General features: G+C 41.5%; 1 protein-coding gene across 2 annotated transcripts in view; it reads left to right on the top strand.

Moving 5' to 3' along the window:
- LOC124285930 overlaps positions 1-15,708 on the top strand; it is a 102,317-nt gene that overhangs the window by 46,934 nt on the left and 39,675 nt on the right. For both annotated transcript variants that reach the window (XM_046722207.1, XM_046722206.1), the window contains exon 6: positions 5,084-5,196. In XM_046722207.1, the coding sequence (XP_046578163.1) occupies positions 5,084-5,196 (113 nt within the window). The remainder of the gene's footprint in view (positions 1-5,083; positions 5,197-15,708) is intronic.

The following is a 15,708-nucleotide window of genomic DNA, read 5'->3' as shown; positions in this document are numbered from 1 at the left end:
GGAATCATATTTTTTTCGATACAGAGATCAAGTCTTGGATGGCTAATGGATTGGAGCTTGCATCACCTTCTAAAGAGGATAATGAAGCATTCATGTACATGATGTCAAACGACGAATTTGATACGCTCACCCTTCCATCCATAGACCCTGTGTTGAATGTACCAGAGAACCTCAGTACAGCCTTCAGGAAGGCAACAAAGTTCAAGAGTCAACGTATACCACTGTTCAATGCCAAGAAGTTCTCTCTACACCATATGGAACCCTTCATGAAGGCCCCTGAGATAGACGAGAACTACAAAATTATCAACGACGCCCGTACCAGGACTTATAAAGGGGACGATAAGAAGCTAGCACAACTAGACACAACTACCAGGCGTACCTTCTTTGGTCTAGCCAGATCAAGAGCCATCAATGAAACCCTCATTGCGAAGTTTAGAAACTCCACCTCGGAAGAAGATCGTATGATCTACTCGGCATTGTTGACCCAGAAGAAAGACCAGCAGTTTATATCGGAGCATCTGGCATCTACATCAGCAGGGTTGACGCTACTGAGAAGACAAGGGTTACTCTCTTCCTGTAATTCGAGTGAGAAGTTCACCAAGACTTTGTACAGAGCTCCATGGTCAGCATCAGCTATCTTCGCAGGGGAAATTGAAGACGTGGCCAAAGAAGTTACGAAGGAGTCTAGGGAGGTCATGATGATCAAGTCCATCGATACACTGGCCAGTGTTATCCGACAGACATCTCAATGCTACTCTGGCAAATCGAAGTTTGCGGGGATACAGAGAGCTAGAGAGAAGAAATACGGCACTTCCAGAGGAGGCAAGGATTCTTTTCGTCGCCCAACCGGAGCTCCAAGAGGTAACCCCGGAAGAGGGAGAGGATTCAGAGGTGCCAGGAATGCTAGACGTTGATGGACGGGTTCGGAACGACTGGAGTCTTCCATCCCCAGCCGTTCCCATACAACCTTCAACAGTGGGTGGATGTCTACAACACTACTGGGAGAATTGGGAATTCTTCAGGACAACTACGTATCCCAGATACTACGCAGAGGATGCAAGATACAACTACAAGCAGTTCAACCATTGACAAGCACTCCTCGGACGTACAACTATGTTACCGACCAGAGGGAGAAACTACTCGACGCCATCACAACTCCTCTCAAGAAGGAGGCAGTCGAAGAAATAAAACAGGAACTCATCACGCCCGGTTTTTACTCCCAAATCTTCTTAGTACCAAAGAAAAATTCCAAGGAAAAGTTCCGACTAATCTACAACATGAGGAAATTCAACCAGGATTATCTACGCAGACCCGCAAAGTTCAGGATGATACACCTTCCTCAACTACGACAAGTCGTCCGTCCGTTAGACTACCTCGCCAGCATAGATCTACAGGATGCGTATCTTCACATCCCAATACACCCGGACTCAAGGAGATACCTTCGATTCCTCTTCAACGGACGTCATTACCAATGGAAGGTGCTACCTTTTGGAATATCATCGGTCCCCTGGTTGTTTACTCGAGTGACAAAGCCCATCATCACATACCAACATCATCGAGGTCTACGCAGTGCATTTTACCTGGACGTCGGGATTTAAGCTCATCAAGATCCCAGTCAACTCAGACTGCAACTAGACTTCACAATCAGGCTGCTCACTCAACTAGGATGGCTAGTAAATCTCCTCAAATCGAAACTAGAACCTACACAGGATCTTCAATTCCTAGGTATACGACTCATCACATCAGCGAATCGCAGTCTTTCCAGAGGAACGTTGGGTCAAGATACAACAGATGATATCTCAAGCACTACTCTCTCCATTACCACTATGAAATTGGCAGAGCCTACTCGGTCTCCTCACGTCAACACAAGACATGACACGCAGAGGAAGACTACAACTGCGCCCACTACAAGTGTTTGTGAACGGTCATCTAGACAGTCTGGATTCCTTCGAACTACTGGACGAACTGGAACCATACCTACTATGGTGGACTCGGAAGTCGAATGTTTGCGGATGAACCTACTTATCAGAGCTGGAGTCCAACACTCATCTCTGCGCAGATGCATCTCTTCAGCGATGGGGAGCTCACCTCAACAACGAAGTGGCAGCGGGAAAATGGTCGAGTCAGGAACAAAGTCTGCACATCAACATGCTTGAAATGAACGCCTTACTACACTGGTCCAGCATACTAAGGAACGCACAGCTGATGATCCATACGGACAACTCCACAGTGGCGTTCTACATCAACAGACAAGGATCAACAAGGTCAATGAATCTGTTAGACCTCAGCTTTCAGCTATTCAGTATAATAGACAACCTGAACATCGACATAAAAGTATGCCACATTCCCGGAGCCAAAAATGTGATAGCAGACGCCCTATCTCGTCCAACGCAACCATCCCCGACAGAGTGGATGTTACATCCAGAGGCGTTCAGATGCATCATTCAGACGATAGGATCTCCACTGATAGACCTGTTTGCGACAAAGTTCAACAAACAACTACCAACATTCGTCTCTCCGATTCGAGATCCACAAGCATGGGCAACAGATGCTTTAAGCATATCTTGGGAAGGACTAAACGATTACGCGTTCCCTCCTCCAGCTCTAATACCGAAGGTGTTGCAGAAAATCAAGGAGACGAAGAAGCTGTAACTGATTTTGGTCGCGCCCTACTGGCCAGCGAGAGTGTGGTTTACCATTCTCATACAAGAACTCGGAAATCCAACCCTGCAACTCCCAGAGTGGCCAAACCTACTAGTTCATCCGCACACCAAGGAAGCACACGGAAATCCAACAGTATTTCAGCTACACGCATGGAACGTATCACGACTTGCTTGAAGAAAAGAGGATATCCGCCAGAGCAGCAAACGCAGTCACATTAGCTCTACGTAGATCAACCCGCAACTTGTACGACAACAAGTGGCAGAGTTTTGAGAAATATGCATTGAGTAAGGGTTTCACGGCGATGAAAGCAACACATCCTCAAGTGGCGGAATACCTTTGTCATCTAAGACCATCAAGGCGGCTAAAAGGGTCAACACTCTCTACATACCTAGCAGCCCTCAGCACAGTTATCACCATGAAGACCATGAAGCTTACCAAAGTACCAGAGATACTGGCATTACTACACTCCTTTAAGTTGGAAGACTAACCAAAGAAGTTTAAGGCGCGCCTGCTTGGGATCTCAACATGGTCTTGCAGCATCTCACCAGTGACGCTTACGAACCACTAGAAAGGACATCATATGAGAGGTTAACTCATAAAACTCTGTTCCTGATCGCCTTGGCAACAGCAGAAATACATGCTCTGGACTGAACGAACACAATTTGACGCACATCGTGATTCTGTACATCTGGGATTGAGATGGGACTTTATAGCAAAGAACCAACTGCCCGGTCAACCAGACAGACAGTTCCATATCCGAGCACTCTCGTCAATCCTAGGGCCACAGGATACTCAAGATTTATCCCTATGCCCAGTCAGAGCATTGAAAGTCTACCTACAAAGGTCGAAAATGAGGAGACGAAAATTCAAGCGCGCCTTTTCATCCCTCTATCTACGGAGACGCCTACAGAGGTCTCACATACAACAATATCAATATGGATGAGAGCCGTCATATTGAGAGCCTACAAAGCAGCAGGACTTTAGCCTCCACGAGCCTCCAATCCTCATGAAGTCTGGCGTCGACACTCGCTCTGCATGGGAACTGCTCCATCTCGACAATAATGGAGGGCTGCTTTTGGAAGTCGAAGACGGTGTTTGCCAACCACTACCTCAGAGACATGCCTACCGAGGACGTCTCCGTCATTCACCAGTTTGGGCCTCTTGTTGTAGCACAACAATTGACGGTTCCTCAAAGACGCTGAGATGAATCTCACCCTATTTATCATATGACTTGTAAAAGCCAACACTCGGAAGAGTTAGAGCTTTAGAGTCCATGCACACGTCTAGGACAGGCTAGCATGAGTGACAGACCCTGTACTTGTAAGGACTTACTTGTACATGAAGAAGGGTCGCTTCTCCAATTGATGCGAGCATCAAGATATGGAGTTGCATAAATCCACACATAATGTCAAGAGAAGACGATTCCAGAGAGTTGTGGTCCCCCCAGACTCATCAGAGGAAGCTGGAAGAAAGGACACAGTGCCATTAGAAGTTCCCTAGGGGGGTATGCAGGACGTAAATCAGCAGCTATGAATCCAGAGTGGCTTGACCCACCACTGGTTCCGTCGGATTCTACAAGCATTTAAGCATGAGTCAGGATAAGGAAAAATATGTATTTTTCTGATTATTTTATACTTATCCTGACTCATGAGGTCAGCCCTCCCAACCTCCCCTCATGGCACTCTGGATTTCCCTGTAGATCCGGGTGTCAGGCTCATATTCGGAGAGAGTGAAGAGCATGTCTGATCATGTGACGGTTTTTGTCGCCAAATAGCAAAGGGAGGCTACTCGTGGGGTGAGTGATTTTACGTCCGCTTTTTTGAAGGGAGCTTCAAAAGGGGATTCAAGTGTTCCACTATAGTTCGCAAGAGGAAGGAGACAAGCAATTAAGCATGAGTCAGGATAAGTATAAAATATCAATTTTAATCAGAAAATTACATTGTATTCAACTTCACAGTGAAGGTTGAAGAGGAGGGACATATTTAAAACAGAGTAACATTAAAATGTAAAGAGGTGGAATCACATGTAATAATCCAATAAATAAACGTAGTCATAGTACTAAGGTTGCTTTTGTACAGTGGTGCTCTGACTGTACAGTTGTCATAGTACTAAGGTTGCTTTTGTACAGTGGTGCTCTGACTGTACAGTTGTCATAGTACTAAGGTTGCTTTTGTACAGTGGTGCTCTGACTGTACAGTTGCATCATACAGTGCCTCTATTTTGCATCAAATATTTATCTCATTATCTGACAATTTGAACTTTTGACTGTAAGGAATTTGAAATGTCATAATTGTTATATAGATTTATGTAGACAAGCTGTGTTTGATAGCAAGAAAAACTTCAGATTCAGATCACAAGTTTGGCACAGTCCACTTTAAATCCAAAAGGACAACTGTTTCTATTATTATAACTGTTCCAGATATAAAACAGAAGCCATGCATCCAGATGGACATCAGAAAGATGAAAAACCGGGTCATGGTCGTGATGCATGGGAAGTGGCTAACGAGTACCAGCGAGATAGACCACACTCAGGTAAGTCATCCCACAATATCCATTGTTTATGTGTAATCTACTGTCACCTTCAAAGTTTGGTTATTGGCCCTACATGGTCAGGAACAGATAGGGGTGATGGTTGTACATGTCTTCCTACTTCGTGTCTTACTATCGTGGTTTGGTAATTAGATGATACGAGGGACAGTCAAAAAGTAGTGAGCCTGACCTAGTAAATGATACAAATGCAGCTGTTTTTATGTTTTATTTTTCTACATATTATCTGTCAACCTCAAGCAAATTGGTTTTGCTACGTTCCAGCCTTACGATCCCCATTTTGTTTGAAATTTTATTTTGGTACCCCCCAAAAGCGCAAAATCTGCAATAAATGCACCACAAACTTCAGGTAACAAAATATGCAAGAAACATTTTTTGTGTTTGAGATAGGTAGACGTCCGCTAGAATCAAACTTAGATATTAAAGTGGATAAAAAAGCAATTTGAAAGTACAATCGCTTGTTAAAGTGATTCCCCTTTCATGTTTACTGAAACAGCTTGTTTTGGAGACACTACCCACCCCCGTTCAGACGACGAATTCATAAGGACATAACTTATTCTAATATTTTCACTTTTTCACACATGATGCTAAAGGTTCAAAGTAAATACTGAATGGTCACACAAGTGTCAACTCTCAGTATATTGTAAACAGGGCCAGCTTGAATATCTGGCCAGCTTGAATATCTGGACACAATGTTTTTGAAAGACTAAAATGGGTGTGTCCTTAAAAAAACAGCCCTGTCTAAACATAAATCAAGCAATCCAAATCTTTGAATGTTGATTATGACGGGAAGTCATCCAATACTATACTAACATATTTTATATGACATTATCTGAGGGCATACCATTATCCAAGAGGTACTAAATGACGGATCGTTTTTCATTTTCTGCATTTTTTCTAGAAATATTATACCCCAATGTGTTGTGATGACTAATATCTCGTTAATCACATTACCCACATATGTGAAATTTTTTATACGACTTTGCTAATGATTCCTACAAACTAAAATGGAAGCTTTTCAAACATTGGACATCGAGAATATAGTTAGGCTACATACTTTTTGACCGACCCTCGTACTTTCTAATATCAATTGATTTTGCCATATTTTAACCTTGACATTTTTTTGTTAACATCTTTGCCAGTTGCATACCCGGTACAAGCTTTCTCTACCACCGGTCTTGAATTGTCCACCAATATCAATTAAAATTCTTCCTTTTAATCGTCTTGTATTCTATGAATTGTGCTGATTGTAAGTGTTCATTTCATTGGTTTTCCATAATTCACTAACAACCAATGGCTGTTTATGCCTGCGTCACATGATACTCATAATGCACAGCAACCTGAACCCAAGGTGGCAAAGTTGCCACGTCTCATAGTCCTAATAGTCTTGTCGTGCTAGTAAGTAAATTAGTAATACATGAAATACCCATGAAACTAAATCAATCAATATCATTTTGAGTATGCACAATCAAGCGCATGGTTTTTATTAATTTTTCCTTATCCTGGCTCATGATATTTTGCTTATCTCCTTCTTCTATGCGAATGTTAGTGGAACACTTGAATCCCTTGTAGTTCCCTAAAGCAGACGTAAAAGGTCTCTCACCCACGAGTTGCCTCCCTTTTCCCGCGCAAACAGTCATGTGATGTGCCATACTTGTCACTCTCTCCTTCATCGCCCAAGCGGATGGTTGGGCGAGCACTGGAGTCCCGTATATGGCACCATCTCCTTTAATATTTAGATCCTTTTATCCAAATTACACTGTGTATAGTTTTTGGTTATATTTACCTTGCATTGTATGTCAAAATTTTGAAGAAATTATTCGTATTTTGTGACATATTTCATCACAATGTAGTTTGTTTACAGTTTTTGAAATCTTGCAGTGTTTGCAGGTACCTGCAATAAGTGGCTGATCCTCACCCCCAATGCTAATCGTGAACGCTTCGTCCGCACCGCATCAGTTCCAGCCTACAACGCAGAACTTCGAGCCTGGCGACTTCATGAGGCAGTTTACAACGCGGATGATGGCCATGATGGAGCGTTGGTTAGCCGAAGCAACGGCACGGCAGAACCCTACGATGGCAGACAACGTTCGCAGAACTTCGGACCGTCGCGAACCTGAGACAGCTACATCCATGCCCCACAGGTTACAACTGAAGACGACGTTCGCAAACGTTTACGTTCGCGAAGATCTTCACGCTCCGAAGACTCAATCATCATGGGGGAAGATGAAGGTTCCGCGTAACGACCCTGAAACTACGAGAGATATGTCTGCGAACCCTATATGTTCGAGAATGTCAAGAAGGTCCTCTCCGAGATCCAGTCGCTCCACATCTAGATCCCGCAGCTCCCACAAACGTTAGACAATTCATGCGCCTATTCATCCCCTTGTCAACGGAGACATGTGTAGAGGTCTCAAGAACGACAATATCGTTTTGGATGAGAGCCGTTATACTGAGGGCCTACAAAGCAGCAGGATTAGAACCTCCAAGAGCTTCCAACCCACATGAAGTCAGAGCACTAGCGTCTACACTCGCTCTGCACGGAAACTGCTCAATATCATCTATAATGGAGGGCTGCTTTTGGAAGTTAGATACAGTGTTTGCCAACCACTACCTCCGAGATATAGCCACCGATGACGTCTCCGGCATTCACCAGTTTGGGCCACTTGTTGTAGCACAACAGCTAACGGTTCCACAAAGGTGCTGAGTTGGAAATCTGACCCTTTATCACGTTGACTTGTTGATAACCTTCACTCTGAAGAGTTTTGGTTGAGAGTCCATGCGCACTGTCTAAGACCAGACTAGCATGAGTGATTAAGACTTTGTACGGGTAACAATCTCACCTGTACGTTAAGGGATCGCAACTCATTTATTTGTTACGATCTTATCATAATCTATGGGTTGTTTATAGGTACTGTAAACATACTTTTTTTCGCTTGGTGCAAATTTCGCGGAATTGACAGTTTAGACTACATCGCGTGGTCAATTATTCGCGCAGTCAGTAATTGCCGGAACTGCCAGCTGTCTTAGGCCGCCACTAATAGCAATGAAAACAACCAGAGTGGCTTAACCTATCAGGCGGCGTGTATTGCTACCTACCCCCTACCCCCAAGACACCTGGACTTCCAGATCCAAATGATTGCAAAGATGACACTGAGGCCGAAGTCGTAATCACGTAATTTCAAACAAGCCGGGTTTTTGTGAATGTGATGATTGATGTGTTAATTGACTATCAAGGAAATGAACTTCTACCGTATATGAAGCTTTTTGTGATTTCATTTAGTGATATGCAGGAATAAATATAAATAAAATCTTAATGAATAAATAAAATACCCTTATGTTACCCCATTCCATGTGCGTACAACTTACCACGTTCATGAGGGTCCGTATAACGTAAGTGTTGATTATATATATTTTACATTTATAGAGCAAAAACTGTAATTAAAATTATGACAATGCTAGTATATATTTTGTAAGGTTAAAATTTTTCCTTATCCTGACTCATGCTCTTTTTGCTTGTCTTCTTCTTCTTGCGAACATAGTGGAACACTTGTATCTCCCTAATTGAAGCTCCCTTCAATTTAAAATCACTAATTAGTATTCACCACGAGTTACCTCCTTTCCACAAGCGCGGGAACGAGGGCGCCACCTCTACCCATGTGCCTCACTCTCTCCTTCTTCGCCCAGTGAGCTGGACGTGAGAGCGCCTGTGTCTCCCGACACACTATATCCTTTGAATTATATTTAGTTAGTTACCTCGTATAGACATCTATAGAGGTTTAGCTAGTATCCTTCAACGATTATATATTGATATTTAGTCGTTTTCTACAGTTTATTCACGGGGCCGTGTTTGTTTCAGTGGATTACGTTGATGAAAATTCTGTACTATTGCAGATTACGTTTTTATGCTGCTGCTGATCCGCCTTTAATATGATATGCGGTAGCCATGTTTATTATATTCACATTGCAGTTCGCGGTACTAATTTATCAATTCTACCTTTTATTAATATTTACTTTGCGTTTGGCTTGCGCACAGCAGATAGATGCGTCGTATGCAGAGTCTAGTATGACTGATACACGGAACCCTAAGCCAGTCTACTGCTGTTGGCCGACTCCCCTCCCGTGTGGTGTTCGCTAGAGTGGTGGAGAGGTGTGGGGCGTAGTCCGCCATCTCAAGAAGCATCCTGCTTCCCCAGACATCCCATCGTCGCAGCAGAAGACTAGAGGGTTTTTCTACTACATCTCAACAGCGAGACCGTTCCCATCGAAGTTTTGGGCCTGTATGATGATCAGCCGGTCATCATGCGGATGTACATCAAAGATTGACCCGATGTCGGCACAGATCAGCATGCAGCCTGATGTACCAGCGCAGATATCGCGATGATCGTCCTGAGGGTCCCATCATTACCAACACTCAGCGCAGGCGTCGCGCACCCAGGGCAGCGTCGACCTCTGAGGGAAAATCAGCGAAGTCTACTAGGACTTTCTCAGCGAGATTGTTCCAGCCGATGACCTGGACCTCTACGATGATCAGCTGATCATCATCCCGGCGATGCATACAAGAAGCGACCCGGGGACAGCTACAACGACATCAGCAGAGATCACCATGCAGCCTGATGCCTCTACACTGATGTCGGACGATTTTCGGTGGACCCCTCCATTAACACCGCAGATAAAGCACCGGCGACCTCGTCGCCAGACCATCCCAGAAGACATGATGCGACAAATTATGAACATCATGGAGGACCAATATCTCGCGGTAGCAGGGTCGAACCTTCCGCGAAGGCTCCAAGCGTGAACAGCACCCCAGAGGCACCCCCGTCAGCGTAGCAGCCAGGGCGATGTCACCTTAGCGAAGGAAGTCGCGGACCACCTTGGCCGAAGGACCTAGATGTACAGCCCAGCGAAGGCCTTGGCGCGGCGGAAAGGACCTAGATGTACAGCCAGCGAAGGCGGAAAGAACCTAGATGTACAGCCAGCGAAGGACTTAGCGAAGGCAGGATAAATCATCACCTTATGCGGTTTCATCCCTAGATGTGGACTCGGACCATCAGACATCACGGAAGCCTTAGCGAAGGTCATATCGTCGTTCCCCGGACGGACGCAGAGGAAGCAGCGAAGGCATGCCGTGAGGACACCTGAATCCAGATCATCATCATCTAGAAGGACATCGAGGGACTATACAAGAGCCCAGCGAAACTATCAACGTTCCCCTCACAAGTCTCGAGAAGATCAACCCATAGACAAGTTGATCATCGATATCAAGTATAAGAACTACAATCGTATATTGGTTCTGTTGAATCCATGGCGAGGCGTATGTTAAGCTGGCCTAAATAGATCTAGAGCGATCAATTAGACACTTATCACCAGACCGTAACCGCGACTTCTGAATATGATAAGATGATCCATGCGGCCCTACTTAGGCAAAGCCGCCCGATCCACATCCTGTTAAACACAGAGGCTGTTCCGCGAAGCAAGCTCATATATATATTTATATATATATATATATACTAATCGGGCTTTGACTTCGACACCTTAGCGATGGTCGCGAAGGCTAAAGTAACTCAAGTCTACTTCACCCAGAAGATCTAGAAGGGATGCCGAGAACCCAGCGAAGTCTCGGCGTTCACCGAGGAAGTCTCCTCCAAGGTTTCCATATACTAGCCACTTTCGTCATATATAGCTACTCGTCAGTCCGTTCAAGGCGTCGCATAAGTTGATTATCAACTGTATGCCAGATGCCGATCTATAAGCCTCTGCGAAGATAATTGCTCAGGCTATTTACAACACAGAACGTCGCTGTATTATTAGTCAGCGACATTTCATAGATCTTCACAGAAATCAACTATTCCGTATAAATTGCTAATATACAATCCCGGACGACGATACGATTATCTACATGCGTGACCATTGCATATCTGCAGACAATTCAATATCGAAATTGAACAGCAGCCTTGTTACAGCGAGTATAACTCTTAATCGTCAAAGTTTCTGAGAAGAAATATGTACAACAAGTTCAGCGTTAATTCTACAATTATGGCGATACATTCATGTATACAGTCTACAAGCTCACAACTTGCAAGTTGTTTATACCCCTTATATATAAGGAAGTGAATTATATTCAAAACTGAAATTACTTTCCGCGACAACCAGGAAAATAACCTACCCAGCATATAATTACAGGAGCGAGATATTTCGGCGGCGGAGGTTTTAGCGGTTACCATTAACCCTCGAAACACGTGGTCACTTTCGGATAACCGGGAAGCTACGGTGAAGACCGGCGTTTATGCTAATATCAGCGGCGACAAGAATTTATTCAAGGTGGGTTTTCCGCTACACGGTGACATCACAGCGGGTATTATACAGAATCAAAATGCCTTGTTCTGATTGGACCCGCGAGGGACAACGACCTACACAGAGGTCGATCTCTATTCACAGTTCAAGACTTACGTCACAAGTGACAACTATATATCAGTGAGCGAGCAAGCCTCATTACAGTCCAGTTAACCTGAACATTCATGATTAGACTGCCTTTCTTCAAGTTAGAGACCTCCCCTGTCAAGTATAGGCGAGGGATCGGCAGTCAGGCGATTTTACATAAAGTTCAGCGAGGACAGACACACCTGGTTGTGCACCTACATCGTCAAAGGACTTAGCAGCGAATTACCTAGGCGAAGATACAAGTGGATCTAAATCCACAGCGTTTCAGACTACAGCTGAATTTCATCAAGCGACTAACACAACTAGATGGTTAGTAAACCTACTAAACTTCTGTTTGGAGAATAAAGCGGAAATTTCCGCCCAACCTGGGGATATGAATATAGTGCTCCAACACCTCACAAGTGAGGTTTATGAACACGCCTGGATGACATACTTGGACCCCATGATACGATGATTCTATCAAGATGGCCAGCAAGAGCACTGTAAATTTATCTCCACCAAACCAAACAGGAGGAAAAATGCAACAGATTATTTCCTCTATCATCAACTTTACATGCAGAGTGAAGTCTCATGTACTATATCTCCATTTGGATCAGAACTGTCATACTACGTGCATATGCGGATGGACCTATTCCGACCCTCCATGAGCTTAATACTCATGATATTATAAGCTAACTTCTACAATTGTTCTACACAAATGTGATTGAAATAATGGAGGGTTTATTTCTGGAAATCCGATATGGTGGTTGCAAACCATTATCTGAGAGATATCACCACCGAGGGCGTCTCAGGTATACACCAATTCGATCCCATGGTCCTCGCACAACAGCTGACAGTTCCTCGGAGAAGATAAGTCAATCTAACAGTTTTTTACTTATCTTATAACAATACTAAATAGCTTCATGCTATATATAATTTACTTAAGTTCCTTTTATCATCACAGTACTATGATTATTACATCATACTATATATAAGTTAACAACTCTACAGAGTTTGTTATTATATATATTTACCTTAAGTTATTCATATCTTAAGAGTAATACTATGGTTACATGATAAATGCATTAGCTAACAAACTCTACAGAGTTTTTGGCTATTTTATACATAGCTTAAGTAATTAAGCTAACAAACTCTACGGAGTTTTACTATTATATAGGTAACTTAAGCTAATTATACCTTAAGCATAGTACTATACTCATATTATTAAAATATATTGGCTAACAAACTCTAAGGAGTTTTGATATTATATAGGTAGCTTAAGCTTATTCATATCTTAAGCTTAGTACTATGTTTATATCATATAAGTAGATTAGCTAACAAACTCTAAAGAGTTTTTGCTATTTGGCTTAAGTATCATCATATTTCTAAGCAATATGGTTATATTATAACATGTATTAGCTAACAAACTCTACAGAGTTTTAGCTATTATATATGTAACTTAAGCTTATTCATATCTTAAAAAGCAGTACTATGTTTATATCATATAGGTATATTAGCTATCAAAACTCTAAAAGAGGGTTTTGCTATTATATACTTCGGCTTAAGTTTCATCATATTTTAAGCTTTATGGTTACATTATAACATGTATTAGCTAACAAACTCTCACGGAGTTCTTGCTATTATATATGTAGCTTAAGTTTTCCTTCATAAGCTCAATACTAGGTTTATATCATAGCTAACAAACTCTAAAGGGTTGTTTTAAGCTATTATACAATTAGCTTAAGTTTTCATCATATCTTAAGCAGTATGTTTACATTATAAAGGTATTAGCTAACAAAACTTCGATGGAGTTTTGTTATTATATATATATAGCTTAAGTTTCATCATAACTTAAGCTCAGTACTATGTTTTTAACATAAAAGTATATTAGTTAATAAACTCTAAGGAGTTTATTTTGCTATATACATTTAGCTTAAGTCTAATCTTATCTTAAGCTTAGTACTATGGTTACACTATAAACATATTAGCTAATAAACTCTACAGAGTTTTTGGCTATTATATATGTAGCTTAAGTTAATAATATCTTAAGCACAATACTATACTCATATTGTAAAATATATTAGCTAACAAACTCTCACTGGAGTTCTGCTATTATATATGTAGCTTAAGTTCATTATATCTTAAGCACACTACTATACTCATATTGTAAAATATATTAGCTAACAAACTCTCTGGAGTTTTGCTATTATATATGTAGCTTAAGTTAATTATATCTTAAGCACACTACTATACTCATATTGTAAAAATATATTAGCTAACAAAACCCTACAGAGTTTTGCTATATATATGTAGCTTAAGTTAATTATATCTTAAGCTCAGTACTATACTAATATTATAAATATATATTAGCTAACAAACTCTACAGAGTTTGGCTATTATATATGTAGCTTAAGTTAATTATAGCTTAAGCACAGTACTATACTCATATTATAAAAATATATTAGCTAACAAACTCTACAGAGTTTGGCTATTATATATGTAGCTAAAGCTTATTCATATCTTAAGCTCAGCATTATATCTATATCATATAAGTATATTAACTAACAAACTCTAAAGAGTTTGCTATTATATAATTAGCTTAAGTTTAATCATATCTTAAGCTTAGTACTATGTTATATCTTAAAGTATTTTAGCTAACAAACTCTAAGGAGTTTATACTAGCATATTAACAAGCTTAAGTCTATTAGTCTTAAGCATTGTATTAATGTTATATATACTTTATCATAATAAGTACATGGTAATAACCTTTTATATGGCAGCTGATAAGTTAGCAGCAGGAATTCATCAGTTCAGTGCCTTTATGAAGTTCCCATAGGGTTATTACAATCATCACAGTTCAAATCACTAATTATTAAAAATCCAAAGTATTAGATATTCCCACCTCCGTAGGGTAGGATGCTACAAGCAAAAAGAGCATGAGTCAGGATAAGGGAAAATATGTAATTTTGGAGTAAAATTGATATTTTATACTTATCCTGACTCATGAGGTCAGCCCTCCCATCCTCCCAAATAACACTTTGGATTTCCTGTAAATTCAAATGTTGGGCTCAGTATATGAGGAGAGAGTGAGGCACATGGGTAGAGGTGGCGCCCTCGTTCCCGAGCTTGTGGAAAGGAGGTAACTCGTGGTGAATACTAATTAGTGATTTTAAATTGAAGGGAGCTTCAATTAGGGAGATACAAGTGTTCCACTATGTTCGCAAGAAGAAGAAGACAAGCAAAAAGAGCATGAGTCAGGATAAGTATAAAATATCAATTTTACTCCAAAAATTACATTAATAGTATTTTGTATTTTATTTTACTGATGACTGCGTCAGAATTCGTCCCGTTATATTATTGTGCATGTTTGAACTTGATCTCGGGGATACGCTTGCACAGCTGATTGCTATTTCCGGCTCAAATACACACGGTGATCTTAATCCCTGCAAATATGACAATGAATGAATGAAAGGTTTCTCCGCTGTGTATAAATTTTCACAGTAAAAAGTTTTGCACAAAAATAAAACCTGCGCGATATATAATACGCTTACAGTAACTAGTAAGAAGAAAATACTAGTATATCTTAAATCCACATGAATCTAAAGATTCACTTGTCTTAGAGAAGTATGAGAAGATTGTGGTCCCCCTGAGTTGATAACGGAAGTTGGAAGTATAGGATCTAGGAAGTGCCGTTAAGCAGTCCCTATGGGGTGATACAGGACAGCTGATGAATCCACGAAGTGACTTGACCCACCACCAATCCGTCGGATTCTATAACCAAAAGATCATGAGTCAGGATAAGGAAAAATATGTAATTTTTTAAGTAAAATTGATATTTTATACTTATCCTGACTCATGAGATCAAGCTCTCCCAACCTCCCCGCTGAAGACACTTTGGGTTTCACAGTAAACTCAGGTGCATGGGGTAATTTAGGAGAGAGTGGCAAGTATGGCAGGTCACATGACTGTTTGCGTGGGAAAAGGGAGGCAACTCATGGGTGAGAGACCTTTTACGTCTGCTTTAGGGAACTACAAGGGATTCAAGTGTTCCACTAACATTCGCATAGAAGAAGGAGA

The sequence above is a fragment of the Haliotis rubra genome, unplaced genomic scaffold, assembly GCF_003918875.1.
Source record: "Haliotis rubra isolate DU_JTF1 unplaced genomic scaffold, ASM391887v1 Scf370, whole genome shotgun sequence".
Classification (NCBI taxonomy): Eukaryota; Metazoa; Mollusca; class Gastropoda; order Lepetellida; family Haliotidae; genus Haliotis; species Haliotis rubra.
The sequence above is the reverse complement of the archived record's forward strand: the minus strand, read 5'-3'. Positions and strand labels throughout refer to the sequence as shown.